General features: G+C 47.2%; 1 protein-coding gene across 3 annotated transcripts in view; it reads right to left on the bottom strand.

Annotated features, from left to right (window-relative positions):
* PLXNA2 (plexin A2) overlaps window positions 1-20,050 on the bottom strand; it is a 216,721-nt gene that overhangs the window by 17,298 nt on the left and 179,373 nt on the right. For all 3 annotated transcript variants that reach the window (XM_067729110.1, XM_067729106.1, XM_067729107.1), the window contains 7 exons: window positions 15,094-15,211; window positions 13,135-13,271; window positions 12,051-12,218; window positions 11,811-11,904; window positions 7,850-8,089; window positions 1,394-1,537; window positions 884-1,118 (listed from right to left, as the gene is read on the bottom strand). In XM_067729110.1, coding sequence (XP_067585211.1) covers window positions 884-1,118; window positions 1,394-1,537; window positions 7,850-8,089; window positions 11,811-11,904; window positions 12,051-12,218; window positions 13,135-13,271; window positions 15,094-15,211 — 1,136 coding nt within the window. The remainder of the gene's footprint in view (window positions 1-883; window positions 1,119-1,393; window positions 1,538-7,849; window positions 8,090-11,810; window positions 11,905-12,050; window positions 12,219-13,134; window positions 13,272-15,093; window positions 15,212-20,050) is intronic.

Raw genomic sequence — 20,050 nt, 5'->3', positions numbered from 1 at the left:
AGATAAGAAAGTTAAAATGGTAAATGTTATGTTATATATATTTAACATTCACACTCACACATGAACGAAACTGAGAACACCACCAAACCCAGACTTAGGGAGCCCTGACCACCAGGCCCTTGGCCAAACAGGGGCTTCCCCTTGGTGGCAGACCTGTCTCCTGACGCCCTCCTTGCTCCTCCCCAGCCCTGGCGCTGGGAGGAGCCTGGCCCACTTTGCCCCAGCCCAGCTCTTCCCTTTCATCCAGCAGAGGGCTTGTTCTGATCTTGAAGTTTGCAGCAAAAGGAGAAGTCTTTTGATTCCTAATTGAGATGTTTACCCAGGGAGTCTTCCAGGTCCTCAGCCCAAGGGGACACCAGGTAGCTGTGGTTGCTTGGGAGACAGAAGAAACACTGTCTCCACCACCACAGCCTGGGATGCCCTGCAAGTGGCCTTCAGAGGCTCAGCCTGCAGTACTGGCTGAAGTCACAATGTGGGGGAGGGGATGGGGTAGAAGGGAGGGCATGTGCTCTCACCTTTCCTGCTGCTCCAAGGCAGCCAGGCAAAAGGAGCTGTCCCTCCTACGTGGGGATCTAGAGTCTGAGGCAACAGGGCCCAGGAGGCTCTGACTGTGGGGAGACTGCGGTCCCGGGAAGGAGAGTAGGCTGGGCCAGACTGTGGGATGAGTCAGGGCACAGGGGGACAGAATAATGGGATCAGGTCTGGGGCCTTACTGTGGGCATTTTAAGGGCAAAGGAAGTTTAAGAGAAAACAGAGGTCAAAGTGGAGCAGGGTGGCTTGTGGTAGAAGAGATGGGAGCAAAGATGAGAGCTATTTTAGGGAGGGGGGTAATAAGGCTGGTGAGGAAAGAGGGTCCCAGAAACGAGGGAGTGCCTCCACTTACCTTCCTTACACTCCAGGGCCACACGGGACTCCAGGTTGTCCATCTGCATTTGGAGCCGCTTGAGAGTGAGGTCATTTTCTCGAGACTTGCGCTTGTAGGCGATGAGCACAATGATGACGATGATGAGCAGTAGGCTGCCGCCTGCCGCGATGCTGACGATGGCTGGCAGGGTCAGCAAGCTATCTGAGATGACACTCACCGAGCCGGGCGAGAATACCATGCCACCCACGTGGACCTGTGCATGGCACACACACGGTCACTGTAGAGCCCTGGCATCCAATCCTTCTTGATTCAGAAAGGGCATGAGAGACCACAACCACACAGTGCAGTCTGGATACAAAACAACTTCCTGCTTATCATCTGCCTTTCTTTTCTTGTGTTCTTAGCTCCTACCCATTTTAATATAGCACTTTGTGATGAGGAGGTATGGAGGAGGTTGAAGACCCTTTCTTTATGACAGATTATACATGAAAGATGAGGAGGGGAGGAATAATAAGACGGTTCACTCACCATGACCTTGTGCTGCCCAGTGAGGTTGGGAGGCTCGCAGAGCAGTTGTGTCTCGGACACAGTGACAGTGCATGGGGTCTCTCCAATCAGCACAGTGTAGTTGAGTTTGGCACCTCCAGAAGCAGGAGGGCAGAGGTTTTTGCCCTGTAGGTAAGAGCAATCTTAATAGGAATAATTGACACATGTGCACAGAAGTTAATTGGTTATTTAAAAGGAGATTAAGACCAGTCCCTCCCATCAGGAAGCTTCCACAAGCCTCTTAGATAGCCTCATCCACCAGAGAGCAGACAGCAGAAGCAAGAAGAACTACAATCCTGCAGCCTGTGGAACAAAAACCACATTCACAGAAAAATAGACAAGATGAAAAGGTAGAGGGCTATGTACCAGATGAAGGAACAAGATAAAACCCGAGAAAAACAACTTAATGAAGTGGAAATAGGCAACCTTCCAGAAAAAGAATTCAGAATAATGATAGTGAGGATGATCCAGGACCTCGGAAAAAGAATGGAGGCAAAGATCGAGAAGATGGAAGAAATGTTTAACAAAGACCTAGAAGAAATAAAGAACAAACAAACAGAGATGAACAATACAATAACTGAAATGAAAACTACACTAGAAGGAATCAATAGCAGAATAACTGAGGCAGAAGAACGGATAAGTGACCTGGAAGACAGAATGGTAGAATTCACTGCTGCGGAACAGTGAATGAAAAAGAAATGAAGAAGAATGAAAAGAATGAAGAATGAAAAGAAATGAAGAGAGCCTAAGAGACCTCTGGGAAAACACTAAACGCAACAACATTCGCATTATAGCAGTCCCAGAAGGAGAAGAGAGAGAGAAAGGACCCGAGAAAATATTAGAAGAGATTATAGTCAAACACTTCCCTAACGTGGGAAACGAAATAGCCACCCAAGTCCAGGAAGCACAGAGAGTCCCATACAGGATAAACCCAAGGAGAAACACGCCGAGACACATAGTAATCAAATTGGCAAAAATTAAAGACAAAGAAAAATTATTGAAAGCAGCAAGGGAAAAACGACAAATAACATACAAGGGAACTCCCATAAGGATAACAGCTGATACCTCAGCAGAAACTCTACAAGCCAGAAGGGAGTGGCAGGATATACTTAAAGTGATGAAAGGGAAGAACTGACAACCAAGATTACTCTACCCAGCAAGGATCTCACTCAGATCCGATGGAGAAATCAAAAGCTTTACAGACAAGCAAAAGCTAAGAGAATTCAGCACCACCTAACCAACAAACACTAAAGGAACTTCTCTAACTGGGAAACACAAGAGAAGAAAAGGACCTACAAAAACAAACCCAAAACAATTAAGAAAATGGTAATAGGAACATACGTATTGATAATTACCTTAAACATGAATGGATTAAATGCTCCAACCAAAAGACACAGGCTTGCTGAATGGATACAAAAAACAAGACCCATATATATGCTGTTTACAGGAGACCCACTGCAGACCTAGGGACACATACAGACTGAAAGTGAGGGGATGGAAAAAGATATTCCATGCAAATGGAAATCAAAAGAAAGCTGGAGTAGCAATAATAATATCAGATAAAATAGACTTTAAAATGAAGAATGTTACAAGTGACAAGGAAGGACACTATATAATGATCAAGGGATCAATCCAAGAAGAAGATATAACAATTATAAATATATATGCACCCAACATAGGAGCACCTCAATACATAAGGCAACTGCTAACAGCTCTAAAAGAGGAAATCAACAGTAACACAACAATAGTGGGGGACTTTAACACCTCACTTACACCAACGGACAGATCATCCAAACAGAAAATTAATAAGGAAACACAGCTTTAAATGACACAATAGACCAGATAGATTTAATTGATATTTATAGGACATTCCATTCCAAAACAGCAGATTACACTTTCTTCTCAAGTGCGCACAGATCATTCTCCAGGATAGATCACATCTTGGATTACAAATCAAGCCTCAGTAAATTTAAGAAAATTGAAATCATGTCAACCATCTTTTCTGACCACAACACTATGAGATTAGAAATCAATTACAGGGAAAAAAATACACAAACACATGGAGGCTAAACAATACGTTACTAAATAACCAAGAGATCACTGAAGAAATCAAAGAGGAAATCAAAAAATACCAAGAGACAAATGACAATGAAAACACGATGATCCAAAACCTATGGGATGCAGCAAAAGCAGTTCTAAGAGGGACGTTTATGGCTATACAAGCCCACCTCAAGAAACAAGAAAAGTCTCAAATAAACAATCTAACGTTACACCTAAAGGAACTAGAGAAAGAAGAACAAACAAAACCCAAAGTTAGCAGAAGGAAAGAAATCTTCAAGATCAGAGCAGAAATAAATGAAATAGAAACAAAGAAAACAATAGTAAAGACCAATAAAGTAAAAGCTGGTTCTTTGAGAAGATAAACAAAATTGATAAACCATTAGCCAGACACATCAAGAAAAAGAAGGAGAGGACTCAAATCAATAAAATTAGAAATGAAAAAGAAGAAGTTAAAACAGACACCCCAGAAATACAAAGCATCCTAAGAGACTATTACAAGCAACTCTATGCCAATAAAATGGACAACCTGGAAGAAATGGACAAATTCTTAGAAAGGTATAACCTTCCAAGACTGAACCAGGAAGAAATAGGAAATATGAACAGACCAATCACAAGTAATGAAATTGAAACTGTGATTAAAAAGTTTCCAACAAACAAAAGTCCAGGACCAGATGGCTCCACAGGTGAATTCTATCAAACATTTAGAGAAGAGCTAACACCCATCTTTCTCAAGCTCTTCCAAAAAATTGCAGAGGAAGGAATACTCCCAAACTCATTCTATGAGGCCACCATCACCCTGATACCAAAACAAGACAAAGATGCTACAAAAAAAGAAAATTACAGACCAATATCACTGATGAATATAGATGCAAAAATCCTCAACAAAATGCTAGCAAACAGAATCCAACAACACATTAAAAGGATCACACACCATGATCAAGTGGGATTTACTCCAGGGATGCAAGGATTCTTCAATATACACAAATGAGTGAATGTGATACACCATATCAACAAATTGAAGAATAAAAACCATATGATCATGTCAAAAGATGCAGAAAAAGCTTTTGACAAAATTCAACACCCATTTATGACAAAAACTCTCCAGAAAGCGGGCATAGAGGGAACCTACTTCAACATAATAAAGGCCATATACTACAAACCCACAGCAAACATCATTCTCAATGGTGAAAAACTGAAAGCATTTCCTCTAAGATCAGGAACAAGACACGGATGTCCACTCTCACCACTATTATTCAACATAGTTTTGGAAGTCCTAGCCACGGCAATCAGAGAAGAAAAAGACATAAAAGGAATACAAATTGGAAAAGAAGAAGTAAAACTGTCACCGTTTGCAGATGACATGGCACTATACATAGAGAATCCTAAAGATGCCATCAGAAAACTACTAGACCTAGTCAATGAATTTGGTAATGCTGCAGGATACAAAATTAAGGCACAGAAATCCCTTGCATTCCTATACACTAATGATGAAAAATCTGAAAGAGAAATTAAGGAAAGTCTCCCATTTACTACTGCAACAAAAAGAATAAAATAGCTAGGAATAAACCTACCTAGGGAGACAAAAGACCTGTATGCAGAAAACTATAAGACACTAATGAAAGAAATTAAAGATGATATCAACAGATGGAGAGACATACCATGTTCTTGGATTGGAAGAATCAATATTGTGAAAATGACTATACTACCCAAAGCAATCTACAGATTCAATTCAATCCCTATCAAATTACCAATGGCATTTTTTACAGAACTAGAACAAAATGTCTTAAAATTTGTATGGAGACACAAAAGACCCCAAATAGCCAAAGCAGTCTTGAGAGAAAAAAACGGAGCTGGAGGAATCGGACTCCCTGACTTCAGACAAAGCTACAGTAATCAAGACAATATGGTACTGGCACAAAAACAGAAATATAGATCAATGGAACAGGATAGAAAGCCCAGAGATAAACCCACACACCTATGGTCAACTAATCTATGACAAAGGAGGCAAGGATATACAATGGAGAAAAGACAGTCTCTTCAATAAGTGGTGCTGGGAAAAGTGGACAGCTATATGTAAAAGAATGATATTAGAACACTCCCTAACACCATACACAAAAATAAACTCAAAATGTATTACACACCTAAATGTAAGACTGGGCACTATAAAACTCTTAGAGGAAAACATAGGAAGAACACTCTTTGATATAAATCACAGCAACATATTTTTTGATCCACCTCCTAGAGTAATGGAAATAAAAACAAAAATAAACAAATGGGACCTAATGAAACTTAGAAGCTTTTGCACAGCAAAGTAAACCATAAACAAGACGAAAAGACAACCCTCAGAATGGGAGAAAATATTTGCAGATGAATCATTGGACAAAGGATTAATCTCCAAAATATATAAATAGCTCATGCAGCTCAATATTAAAAAAATAAACAACCCAATCCAAAAATGGGCAGAAGACCTAAATAGACATTTCTCCAAAGAAGACATACAGATGGCCAAGAAGCACATGAAAAGATGCTCAACATCACTAATTATTAGAGAAATGCAAATCAAAACTACAATGAGGTATCACTTCACACCAGTTAGAATGGGCATCATCAGAAAATCTACAAACAACAAATGCTGGAGAGGGTGTGGAGAAAAGGGAACCCTTCTGCACTGTTGGTGGGAATGTAAATTGATACAGGCACTTGGAGAACAGTATGGAGGTTCCTTAGAGAACTAAAAATAGAATTACCATATGACCCAGCAATCCCACTAGTGGCCATATACCCAGAGAAAACCATAGTTCAAAAAGACCCATGCACCCCAATGTTCATTGCAGCACTATTTACAATAGCCAGGTCATGGAAGCAACCTAAATGCCCATCAACAGACGAATGGATAAAGAAGATGTGGCACATATATACAATGGAATATTACTCAGCCATCAAAAGGAACGAAATTGGGTCATTTGTAGGGACGTGGATGGATCTAGAGACTGTCATACAGAGTGAAGTAAGTTAGAAAGAGGAAAACAAATATCGTATATTAACGCATATATGTGGAACCTAGAAAGTGGTACAGATGAACCGGTTTGCCGAGCAGAAATTGAGACACAGAAGTAGAGAAAAAACAGATGGACACCAAGGGGGGAAAGCGGTGGGGTGGTGGTGGTGGTGGTGTGCTGAATTGGGAGATTGGGATTGACATTTATTCATTGATGTGTATAAAATGGATGACTAATAAGAAAAAAAATCTGATAGTGGAATGGACTTGGAATCTTTCATCACCTTACACGGTTCCTTGAACTTTGTAGGTGTCTGAAATAATATTCAATAATTCTCTGCCAGCTGTTGATCTTAATGAACTAAATAAGGCTTTTGTCTTAGCTTTCTTAATAAGTTATAACACAGAGAAAAGTGCATAAGTTTAACTATAAACTTATGACTTATGTGAGTTATCTGAACTCCCATTAGTATTACCACTACTCAGATCAAGAAACAGAATTTTCCCAGGATCTCGGAAGCCTTCCTTATACCATTTCCTCATCATGACCCCGCTTTCTGCCCCCAAAGTAACCATTATCTTCACCATAAATTTGTTTTGCCCAGTTGTGAATTTTTAAAAAAGAAACCATACAATGTATATCATTTTATGTCTGCCTTGTTTTGCTGAATATTGCTCATGAGTTTTATTTCTGTTGTTGCTTGTAGCAATGCTCACTTATTTTTATTGTCTTCTATATTTTATTATATAAATGCAAAATATATTCTAATGTTGATGAACAAAATAAATAAATAAAAATAAAAAGAGATTAAAGAGGTGGGGTAAGGGGAGCAATGCAAAAACCAATGAGTGACTCCATGGTAAATTTTTGGAGAGGACTTCTAACAGCCACAATTTAGACAGAAAAAGAGAAAACAAAGGGAAGAGAGAATGAAAGGGAGGAAGAGAGTGGTAAAGAGAAAGGAAGCGGGGACCAAACAGTAAACAAGTGAAAGTTTGGGGGAGGATGCAGGGGATAGAAGTGAAAGTGGTAGAGTAACACACACCTGGAAGGATGGTACCAGGGGACCGTGACCTCTTCACATCTGAGGGCAGTTACGGCGGCCACGGATGGGGTCAATAAAGGACATCGTTGCTTCCAGTGCACTGCAGGACTTTTAGGTCCCAAAGCTCACAAGGACACACAGAAATACTCTACGGTGTTCCTTGAGAATCCCAAGTGCAAGATATGTCACTCAATGGGTCGATATGTATAACCAAGCTCCCTTCACAAGGAGATGACACCCATGTGAGCCCGTGTGCATCGAAGGGAGGCCAGGCCAGGAGAGGGGTGCTCCGGCCACCCCTGTGCGTGGCAGGCAGCCATCCCACCCTCCTACCTTCAGAATGATGGGGGATCCCGGCTTTTGATCCAAGACCCCAGTGGGGCTGAGCAGTTCAAAGGTCGGGTTGGGGTAGTAGATGAACTTGGTGTCGTTGTAAATCAGCAAGGACTGGACATTGTTAAAGACGAATCCAAACTCGTCCGGCCGTTCCACGGTGTCCAGGCCGGGCCGGTAGTCCGTGGTCAGGGAGGGTGCCAGGCAGGTCAGGGTGGTGGTGTTCACAACCTTGCACACCTAAAGGGCCCAAGAGCATGGCGTTCAAACACCCAGCAGGTGATGGTGGGGGTCACACTGCTGCCCTCCCACCCTTTGCTTGTTTTGGCCGGTCTCCAGTGGGCTACTTGCTTGAGGAAAAGGGCTGTGAAATTGTTTGTTTTTTTTTCTTTTTTGGCAGGGAGGGGCGTGTTTTAACTTCATTTATTCATTCACCAACACTGAGTGAGCACCTACTTTGTGCCAGGAACGGTGCCAGTAGTTGGGCCATCCGTGAAACAGTCTCAGTCTATCGGGGAGACAAATGATTTGACAAGCATTACAGTGCAGTCCTGGCAGAGGGCCTGGAGCACAGGAGGGGCACCAGCACTGTTAAATGCATGGATGGAGGTGAGAAACGTCCGGGTTGGGGAAGAACCAGGCACTCTGCGGGTGTCCGTGTGTGTGCACGAGCCTGTGTTTGTGCGCGAGCGTGCATGGCCTGAGGCAGGGTGAGGGTGGCTCATGGGAGCTTTCCTTTGGAAGAGGTGAATGAAATTTAACCTGAAGAATGTGTAGGACTTACCCAGACAGGGGGGATGGTAAGGGATCAAGTCCCTGGCAGAGAGAACAGCAGCAAAGGTCTGGGGATGAGGGAGCATGGATGTTTGTGGAAAAAGTAGGACAGAAGCAGTCTCCCGCACGCGCGCGCGTGCGTGCGTGTGTGTGTGTGTGTGTGTGTGTGTGTGTGTGTGTGAGATGGAAGGAAGGAAGTTGTGTGAGATGAGCACATAGTAGGTGTTCAGTTAATGTTTATTGAAAACACTGATGGATGAAAAGGATCCTTCACCTCCTTAAATGTTTTAGTCAGGATCTCTCTCTTCTCCAACCGAGTGCCCCCTAACTCTCCATGGGGGTATAACCTTGGTATTGACACTGAGTTCATAATGTCCTTCTTCCTTGGTGGACCCTCATCTCCCAAATAACATCCTAGCTGAGGTGGCCCCGTGTGGCATGTGTTGTGCCATTCTCTCCTCTGGTGGTTTAGTTTGAGGGCTTCCCAAGGCAGCAGCCAGATTGAAGAAAGCGCTCTAGGACCCACGTGTGATCTGGGAAGAAAACCTGGACCCCTCCCCACCTCCTCCTGTCTCGCGCTGCGTGGCTCAGTTTTGGCTCTGGGAGTCACAGTGTCCCAGCAACAGCCAAGGGCATCTGTGAGAACCCTGCTCAAGTACACACTGTCCTGGCAGGTCCACACATGTTGCGTGTCTGGCCAACACACACATACCCAGGCTTCATGTTCGGAAAACAAGACCGTGTGTGAAATTGCAAAAAAAGCTGATGCTTGCATAGAAATTATGTCAGAGCTCCAAGTCTTAACCCTCCCTTTCCAGAGGGAGTTGAAGAGTTTAAACCAACAGCTCGCCGAGGGCTTCGTGCCGTGTCGGAGGTTAGTACGCATCGCCACCCTTTTCAGCTCACCCTTCAGCAGCCCCTTGTGAACCTAATGTCCCTTTCCCGTTCCAGCTGGGGACACCCTGGCATGAGGAAAATGGTGGTGCGGTCAAACAGAGTTGAGCTGGGAGTCCCCTCCCTGGGCTCCACGGGGCAGACCTCCCAGCCCAAGGACCGCTTCCCTGCCCCGCCCCTCATCTTCCTCCCTGCTCACTCCAGTGTCCCTGGATGGGACTCCTCTGTGAATGAGCAAATCACCCCCAGACAAACGGCCTCCATTTGCTCTCTGCCCAGTGCTGCATCGGCACTTTGCCAAACATTCCTTTGGGTTTTGCGGCCTTCGCTTTGGCCCTTCTCACGGGCTGCTTCCAAACCCAAAGGCAGGGGGTAGCCCCCGGGGACTGAGGATGACGTGGAGCCCAGGTAGGGCCTCAGGGGCAACATGGTTCTTTCTCACCACTCCTGAAACAGAGGGCATCGGGCGGAGTTTACGGGCTTCCCATGCTGGGGCCCAGCTTGGTGGAAACCTGCACACCCAGGCCTTTCCTCCAGGCTGCCTGCCAGCCTGCAGACTCCAAGCAGGTCCCTGTTGGAGTTCAGGGCCCCGAATGCTCGAGAGGCAGGAGCTGTCTCTTAACTCCTTGAAGCACTGAGGTCCTGGTGGGTGGGCTGGGAGAACTGCTGGGGAGATTCCTGCCTGGGGCTGCCAACGTGTCCTGGCGGGCGCACAGGACACCCAGGACCCAGGCCTTCTCAGAAGGCTGCCAGGCGTGGGGAGGCCTGCCCAGCCCAGTCTTCTCTTCAAATAGCTTCCCGGGGACCAATGCTGCAGCCTTTGGAGGTTAATCTTGTCAGTCACGCACTCATCCTCCAAAATTCCCTCTGTACTAGATTAACCACATCTTTTATTTTCTGTGTTCTGAGGCTTTAACCTCTGGGGCCTTGCTGGTCCTGGAGGGGCTGCCCCTCCCCAGGCTGGCCAACTCCTAGAGACAGCAAACAGATGGAGGTGGCCTGGGGACACTGAGCCTCGGTCTGGAAGTGGGGCGGGGGCACCCCTTTTTCACTCATCGATCAGGCTCTACGTTGGGATCTGGAGTTGCGTGCTCTTCTAGCCCAAAGAGCTGTGAGCACAATGGGTCACTGGAGGTGTGATTCAGGTGTCTCCATGTCTCTGGCATGATGAAATGTGAAGCCCGCCATCATCTCACGTGGTCTAGTGAGAAGAGTCAGATGTTTGGGATCTAGCTTGGTCCTGCCACCAGCCACCTTCATGACTGGGGGCAAGTCATTACTGCTTTCTGGCCTTAGTTTTCTAAGCTATACAGTGAGAAGTTTGGACTAGATCATCCCTGAGACCTTTCCAGATCTAGCCTTCTGGCAGCCTGTCCCTTTCTGTATTTCTCTGTTTCCTAGGGAAGCCTCAAGCATGCTGGGAATGTGTCAGGGATAAGAGGGTAGATCCAACACCATCTCGCCCATCTCCGTCTCCATCTCAGCCTCGTCAATGCCCAGAAGGTCAAAGCAGTAATTCATATGAAAAATAATGGCCGTAACAGCATCTCCTGGACTATAATTATGAATACAATAACATTTCAGAAAATATTGCCTGAAAAGAGAAGGATGGAGCCAGTAGAACGAACTAAAAAATTTATCACAACATAGCAGACATTCTGCTCTTATGATAGAGAACTTTTTTAACATCACAAAAATCCACAGTGGAAAAAAATTAAATTACATGGGTCTGCACAGAGGAATAAAGTGAAATGTTCAGCTTGATCATCTTAGCAACCAGGATGGAAATATCTGCATGCAGTGACTAACGTTTATCAGGTGCCAGCCTCGTTGCAGGTTACAGATCTGCGAGGCAAGTCTTATCATCAGCATTTCTAGCCAGGGAAGGGAGGATCAGAGACGTTAAACGACTTGATCATGGTTGTAGAGCTAATAGATGGTGGTGTTTTGTTTGCAATTCACAGATGTCTGAATCTGGATCCAGAATTTCTTCCCCCTCTCACCCTACCTCTTATCGGACCTCAAAGTGACCATGGCAGAAAACAGGAGCCCTTTTGCACCATATCTTAAGCTCAGAAGCCAGTATGTTTATACACTCATGACATCACCTTCTGACAAGAAATGATTATACTGTAATTATAAAAATCATTGTGAGGCCCAGGTGTTTGGGGCCATGATTCTGGACTCTTCTCTGGCGGTCGAATGTCCCAGTGCCTAACACAGACCTTATCACACTGCAAAACACAGACACAGCCATGTTTCCTGCAGACTGAGGGGACCCGTGGTTACTCACATTGACAGATTCTTTGCCATTAAACTTGACTCGGATCCTTGGCTCCTGAATGACATCCAGGTTGAAGCCTGTGACGGTCAGGGGTGTGTGGCCGCTGGGAACAAGCAGAGTCTGGGTTAGGTGAAAAACCCTCTCAAACTGCTACCACTTGTCCCCCTAGGATCCTCACAGGAGCTGCACTTTGGCAGAAGGGATCAGGTTGCACGGCAGCTGGGTGTATCCCCGCCCGCTCTGCCTCACCTGGCGATACTCCACTCGGGCTCGATGCGCTGCACCCGGGGGTCATCTATGTACTCGAACTGCAGGTTGTTGTCTACACGGGCTCGGTCGACACTCACAGAGACAGGGACGGGCCCCAGCCCATTGGATGACGGGGGCGAGACACACACGATCTCATTCATTGATCGCCTACAGGGAGACCGCAGGAGGGTTGTGAGCAAAGGCATGGGCAAGAGGTGCAGCCTCTGGCCTGAGAAGGGGTTTGCCCCGGTTGGGGGGTATGGCCCAGGAATGTTCTTCTGTCCTTTTATACTCTAGACTGGGGAACATCCCTCAGCAGTGTGTATCAGTGCTTCTCTTTACCTGAGATCCCACTCCAGATGGACTAGGGAGGGAGCCAACTGGAGAAGGGGATTAGAGAAGGTGGGGCAGGGCCAGGGCTCCTTGGGCTTTGGGGGAACTCCTCTTTTCTGGATTTTTCTAGACCATGACTATTTAGCCAGTGCTTAGTGTCTGGTCAGTCAGTTAATAAACTGAGCATCTGCTAGGCAGAGAAGCAAATATTCAGTCCTTGCCCTCAGGCAGTTTATGGTCCAGGGAGGAGATTTACTGGGCAAGTTGGGTTCTCATCCAGGGATCCTTTCAGAATTCTCTCTAGATTCTCCCAGGGCTTCATCAGAATATCTGACAAATAGACAAATAGTAGGTGTTCAATTTTTAGCGCATAAGAGATGCCCTGAGGATGAGTCTGTGCTTGCAGAGGACAGAGGCCATGCAATCTCCATGTTTCTCAAGTCACCATGGTGGGGACATAATGAATGCTTGATCCTGGTGGTGACTGAGAGCTCCTGGGAACCCCCCTCATCAGCAGCTCTTATGGTCCTCACTTCTAAATATCTGTAGAAGTATTTAGCCCCTATGATACTCGCGATACAAATTGACTAGTGGTATATATTTCTTACAGTGACTGGAATGGTGTTTGGGCCCAGGACATGACACATAACATGGGGATGATGGGGCAGGCACATATGTGAACATGCACAGGAACATGTGTGCACAGGCCTCACGTGTACAGTCTCCTAGGGCTCCTTTGAGCCCATCTCACCCATAGAACTCGCAGGTCTGGTTGCCCAGGTAAACAGCCACGCTGCTCCCAGCCCCGAGGTAATGGCCCGTGATGGTCACCATGGTGCCTCCGGACTCTGGCCCTCGGATGGGGCTGAGTGACAACACGGAAGGGTTCTTTGGGAGGAAGCAGAGAAATGATCACAGCTCAGGTTTTACCCAAAGAGAGAAACCCAGGCTAGACTTAAAGACAGAAGGAGGGACTGTGTCCATGCTCAGAGTGAACCCTTTCTAATCCCAAACACTCTCTGCCTACCCTGGAGCTCAGACCCTTTCTAAGAAGAGGCTCCAGGCATATCCAGGGAAGGCAGAAGGGCCGTGTTTTGCAATTAATTAACTCCCCTGGGAGTCTTATGCTCATAACACTGTTGGGAAGGCAGAGATGACACTGACTAATCTATCAATTAGTTTGCAAATTGAGAACAATTTGAAAATGCTTCTCTATCTGGAGCGCATACTGATTTTTTGGGCACAAAATCGATAGGGCTGAATAAAGGATCCCTGCCTGGATTGGGCCACCAAGAGGATCCATTAATGGCCCACGCTTGTGTCCTTCCGTCCCTCCCTAAGCAAGAGAAGGGCACAACAGGTGCAGAGACCTGTCAGGAAATGTTAGATGCGTCTTCCCTGACCTTCACCAGGAGGATGGCCCATCGTTGGCTGGGATTTTCTAGTAAGCTCACTAAATCGTAAAATTAAGCCTGAAGCCTAAAAGAAATGTCATCTGGCCTAAAATGCATCAGAAAGAAATTGCTCCTGCCTAGCCGGCAGCGGAGTGGAGTGGAAAGTGCATTTAACTGAGCACCTACACAGGCATGAACTCTAGCCTGCATTAGCCACTCACTAGTGATGGGCCCTGAAGCAAGTTTCTGGATCACTCTGGGCTTTTGTTGCCTCCTCTGTCAAGACAGGAGAGTGGGCTACATGATCTGTAAAGCCCTCCCAGCTCTGACACTCTACAGCTCTCTCCATCCAGTCTTTCTGGGTTTGCTTCTCACACGAGACCCTGTCTGTCCTGCACAGGTGATGGGGTAGGTGGGCTGCAGATATAGGCCATGGTACCCTCCCATCTGAGAGAAGACTGGTACAAGGAAAGGTGGAGACGTTGAGATAAGAAGGCAGAGACTGGAAAACCTAGAACAAGCAGTAAAGTGCTTTAGAGAGAAGAGAATTTTGTGGTCAAATAAATTTTCAATACTCTGAGCAAGGCTGGTTTGACCCCCTCCGCTGGTGTTAACACTTTTCAGTGAAGAACTTGATGTGGCAATGTTGCCTAGGTGTCAGAGAAGGGACTTTGGAGCCCCAGAAGCAGGTTGTTCAGCACAAGAAAATAAAGCCTTTGTGAGTCCACCATCTGTTGCTTGGGCGGGAAGAAGTGTTTCCAGGGCTGAGTGTGTGCATATGTGTGTGTAACCACACCAACACACAGAGCAGCTGACTCGTACATCCCACTCCCATGGTCCTGCACACAGACATGCGTTCCTGCAGGATTCCAAACGGCTCCTCTAAACTCCCACTTACAATATCCTTGGCAGAAAACGAAGTGTGTGGATAAATATAGACCTTTATAATTAGGTCCCTCAGATGATCTGTCCTCATTAGGCTGGAATTAGACAGAGATATCACATTGGTGGGACAAAGGGCAGCCCCTCCCCACCCTGTGTCTAGGATCCACTTTCTAAGAAAGGTCTGATTTTGCTTATTTAGAACTCTGACCTGTGGCTCTCTGGGACGCCAAAGTCTCCAAAGTGTTGTTGGTCATGAACTTGACCCACCCAGGAGAGACAGGCTTTCCCTTTTCTGGTCTCCTACTCCATCTGCAAGAAGCCTGGAGGTGCCGGCTCGGGAGAGGGGTGGGTGGGACTTTCCTGGGAGAAGCCTGGAGCAGAAATATGCCCTTGCTGGAAGCCTGTAGCTCAGCACTAGACCCAATACTCACCACAAACGTGTACTGTTGATGGGATTTGGTCATGAACTCTGGCTTACACTCGCCAATGCACAGGCGCACGGGCCCAGAGGTGGTCCCCACAAGGGCATGGCCCATCTCACAAACGATCCTGAGGAGAGAGCAAACCTTTCCATGAGAGACCTGGGGAGAGCTGCATCCCTGCCCCAGCTTGCTCACCCCGTCACAGTCACAGTGAAGGACTCATCACAGTCTTACAGTAGTGCTGGACCAAGACTCAGCTTGCTCAACCATGTGGCTGTGTGACCTTGGGTAAAGTACTTTCCCGCTCTGGGCTTTAGTCTCTCATTGGTACAGTGAGAGGTTGGATGAGCTCAACTCTAAAGCCCTCGAAACGCTATGCTGCCTATTTCTATGAGCAAGCCTCTAGTCCCCGGTGCCTAGTGCAGGGCTTGGCATTGGGTATCAACCCAATATTTGTGGAATAAACCTAATGTTCAACAGAGAGATCTAGGGGCAGTAATTTAGTGCTCTTTTTTGTGTGACAAGCCAACACTGCAACACTCCCGAGAAGAGGGAGTGAGGACTGATTTGCCAAGCTGATTCAATTGTGGTTTGTTTCCCCGCAGTGAGGGAACAGATAATCTGGTGAGATAGTGAGTTCCCCAAACCGGAGCTCCCAGCTGAATGGGAGGAGTGGCATCCAGTGGCAGCAGGCGAGGGGGTGGGAGGTGGATGAGTTCATTAGGACAGCAATCGACATTGGACTCCCACTTAATCAAGGGCTGAGCTCACAGAGCTGGTGGGCGAGGCGGTGAACCAGCCCTGGGGTTGGAAGTCATGTCTCACAGGAGAACTGGAGAACGGTGGCGGCGGGGTGGCGGGAGGGAGGGGGGAGGCACTCTCTCTCGTGATGTGCAGCTTGATACCCCCAGTGAGGGCTTCCCTGGTACCTGAGATAAGTTACAACAAGCACATTTACAGACGGGTTGCCTTAGCCACAGCAGACTCTAGAAAGAGTGGGCAGCTGGAGGATATGGGAGGGACTGAAGAAATCAGATTCTTGGGGGGATCTCTTGCCTGGAATTTTAAGGCATGGGATGAGTGGGAAAGGGCTCCACCAGGCTCAGCCAAAGGGAACCCAGGGGACAGATGGAAGGCTTTTCTTTCCTTCCCAATGCCATTTAAAGAGTTCAGTCTGAGCAGTCTGGTGCCCTTGGTAGGTTGGTTTAGTGGGGAGTCAGAAAAACAGACCCCTCTCCACTAATCCCCAGCATTATGCAGGCACGGTGGGGAAGATCCGTGTTTAACGGAGGACGCTTATCTCAACAACTTCTCTAGGAAGGAAGGTAACTAAACAGAGATTTCATTTTGATGTAATAAAACTTGCATTAAACAAATACATGGCGTGCTCACACACACGGCATGCCACCGATCTCCAGCTCCTTCCTAACAGTTAATCCCAAATAAGTACTTTCACTATCGGTGAATATTTACTTTACATACAATGACTGTCTTATTACGTTTAGCATATTAGGTTCGACAAGAAAGTACTGAGTGCATGTCAAAGGACGTTCTCCTTTCCCTTTCTCTGTGAATAAATTAATTATGAACCCACAGTAAAGATGATAGTGATGATCAATTAGTATTTTACATGTAAGCGTCTCCTTAAACCTCATTAGCGGAGCATTTGAGAAGCTTAATTTAAGGTACAACGTGGGGTTATTTCCATGTTGCTACCTGCTTGGAGTGACAACTCTCCCATCCTGCTTCCTGGGCCCCAGCACCTGTTCCCGTTTGGGGTCCCTGTCATCCTGTCACATTGCTCCGGGCTCTCAAGGAGTATCAGAGGATTATCGACTCTCTACTGGGGGTCTGGGGTGTGAAGAAGAGGAGGCAGCAGATAAGTCTCTTTCTCTCTCTTCTAATCAGTGCTTTCTTGTCCCTCACTCACCCCCCCTGGCCACTGTGCTGGAGCCACCCTCGAGAAGAAAAGCAGAAGCAAATCATGGCAGGCTTGAAGTCACGGAAAGAGGAAACATAAGAACACGTGAAGGTCATAGGCATATTTGCTCCTCCTGGGGCCTGTCTAGGAGAAGAGAAGGCTAGAATGGCCTGTTCAGCTGTCTGGGGCGTCTTGGCACACTGTCTTTTCTAGAACATTTTCTTGTTCAGGGTGTGTGGCCCAAAAGATGAGCTTTGCACGTCAAGCACGTGGGAGAAGAGGGTGGATGGGAGATGGCACTGCCCAAGTGTCCAAGGCTGAATGCCTGCAGTTGGCTCTCAGTGTCCCGCTTGGAAGGGTATGATGCAGGGGCCGAGGCTGCAGGGAGGGCCTAGAGCTGGACCATGGGTTCCCTTCCTTGGCACTGCAGCTGACTCCTTTCCCTGCTGGTGGAATGAGGTTCTACTTCATCCAGTGAGTGGGAGAGGAGAAGCAGTCAGCGGTGGACTGTAGAATGGTCTGGGTTGCTAAGTCTAAGAGCTGGGTGAGAGTCCTGAGGACTCAGACCATGTTGTGGAAGAACTCTAATGACCTCTAACTCTTCTTCCTTTTTATTCCTGGGACCCAGTGCTCGCAGTGAAGGATGGAGAGGCCTCCTTGAGTGTATGTGTTATTGGCATTTGTTCTCTGAGCTCAAGGAGATAGAGGGTTAAAGGAAGAAGCAAGGGCAGCTATAGGGAGTGGAGAGGGTTATATTGAGGAATGAGGGTCAGGCCAAAGCAGATTCTGTACCTCAACAATAAACAAGAGCTACAATTTGTCAAGCTGTGTGTGGCAGGCACTGGCCCAGATAGGATCTCGTGTCATCCTCAGGCATCCTACAGGGTGGGTCTTCTCCATTTTTATAGACAAGGAAGCCAAGGCTCAGAGGTGCTAAGTGACTCATCTGTGGCTGGGAAGTGGCAGAGCCACGATTCAAATCCAGGTCAGCCTGGCTGCAAAGCTCATGCCTTTGACCATTTCACTCTACTGCCCCTAGAATCAGTGGAATCTTCTGTGTCTCTTGTGGAAGGGACAGGATGGACATGGTGGCTGTGCTGGGGTGGAGGTGATGTGGCTGTGGGGGGGCTGGGGCGGGAGGAGGGGGAGGTGGGGTAGACCTGGCTGGGCTCCTAAGGCTCTGAGGAACCTGCGCTCCCTCCCTCCCTGGTTGGAGATGACCACAGGCAGCGGTGTGGCCACCACTTCCTCCTTTAGGCTTTACAGGTCATCAAAGTTCCTGTGGTTTGACTTCTGGGGGCCTCCTGCCTCTTCTCAGTGTCCCTGGTAGCTTTAGGCTCCCTGTGTATTATCAGGAGACAACAGCTGGGGATGCCTAAAGTTTCTCCTTGTAAAATGAGAAGTTAGACTAAATAACTCTCTACTAGTTATTTAGCTTCAACATTGGGAGGCTTGACTCCTCCTGATGGACAAGAACCTCTGGATTCACATTAGTCCCACTGATAAGCTTTCTAATGGCGGGAGTTGCAGATTCCACATTGCTTCTGACATCCTAGGGCCACAGAAGTGATTGTAGAGGTCCATTTCTACATACCCATTTCCAGATGAGACATTTGAGGATCAGGGAGCTCATCAATAGCTGAGCTCCTGGCACCCAGCCCGGTGCCCTCGCCTCACACCGCACCACCTCCCATAGATTGGCAAAGATGGTGCCTTTCTCCCCGTGAGTGTGCATCCTTGGGGTGGGGAGCACAAGCATGTAACATCCGTCAGGACATGGCTGACTTCGTAGGTGCAGCAGATGAGAGGGAGGGGGTCTGAGGACCCAAGCTGAGTCCATCTCATACAGAGCCCCTGTCCCAGGCAGGGCTGAGCTGCAGCCTCAACCTGCATCTCATCACCCAGGAAACGTCCTGTAATGGAATCATCCGGCCCTCCATAGACCTGTGGGGCACTGATTGCAAGAGACTAAGCGGGGCCCTTTAACCAACATTAACCTAATTGCTGAGTGATAGATGGCACGGCACAAGCATACAGTGAGTCATCACTGTGCCCGCTAATCCTGCCCGTGCCCGGGACTCTGCACTGGGTCCATTTAGCCAAATTCATCTCTCACAGATATCTATAATGATTATGCCTGTTGCTCACTGCCCAGGATGGAGGCTTTAATGATGTTAACAAGCTCTCAATAATGAGCCTGACACGGCTGGAAACCAGGGCTGCGTGCAGGCAAGGTGAGGAATGTGCCTGCTGCCTCCTGCCTGCCCCGCGCCTGAGGAGATGATGGGGCTGGTTTTCTAGGGTGATCACTGGCCCTGGTAGGGACCCCTGGCAACCATTCACCTCCCCAGGCTCCTTTTGTATCCTCACTTCCGGTTTTTCTTGGAACTTTCTTCCCTAGGGCCCTGGGTGAGTGTGATGCATTTGATTTCAAAGATATTGAATAGAACAATATTTCCTTACGTTCCTACGGCACGTTACGGTCCTCACGTTTTCATCTCACTGAATTCTCTCCCAAAACCCATGCAGTAGGAATCATGATTTCCATCGGGCCAATGAAGATTAGAGAGACCAAACAGTTTGCTAAGGTCTCAGGGCTGGCAGGTAGAGGAGGCAGGATTTAGAAGACCCTTGGATCCCAATTCTCATGCGATTTCCATGTCCAGCTGCCCAAGAATTTATACTGCTCTATTCAAAGCCTTACCCTTCAGTCCCCTGTGAACCCTTTCCTTTGGAGTCCTGTGGCATCTCACCAAGTTGGAGACTTGACCTATGTCCAGTGGCCCAAGGCAGCTCCTTGAGGCCAAGGTGGGTCTGGGGTCAGTGTGACTGAGAGTCTAGCTGGGTGTGGCAGGGTGCTGGGCTCTGTAAAGCCATCTGATCTTGAGAGCCCAACAGCTCTCCCCTTCTCTTCTGGCTCAGAAGCGCTACTTATATCATTTCCCCCTTTCCTCTTCCTCATGTCTTTCCTGTAGACCCAGCCAGTCTTCCCTCCATGATTCACTCCTTGAAGGGACAAGGCTGTCAGTGAAGGGTCAGTTCTGC

This window comes from Pseudorca crassidens, chromosome 2 (assembly GCF_039906515.1).
Source record: "Pseudorca crassidens isolate mPseCra1 chromosome 2, mPseCra1.hap1, whole genome shotgun sequence".
NCBI lineage: Eukaryota > Metazoa > Chordata > Mammalia > Artiodactyla > Delphinidae > Pseudorca > Pseudorca crassidens.
The sequence above is the reverse complement of the archived record's forward strand: the minus strand, read 5'-3'. Positions and strand labels throughout refer to the sequence as shown.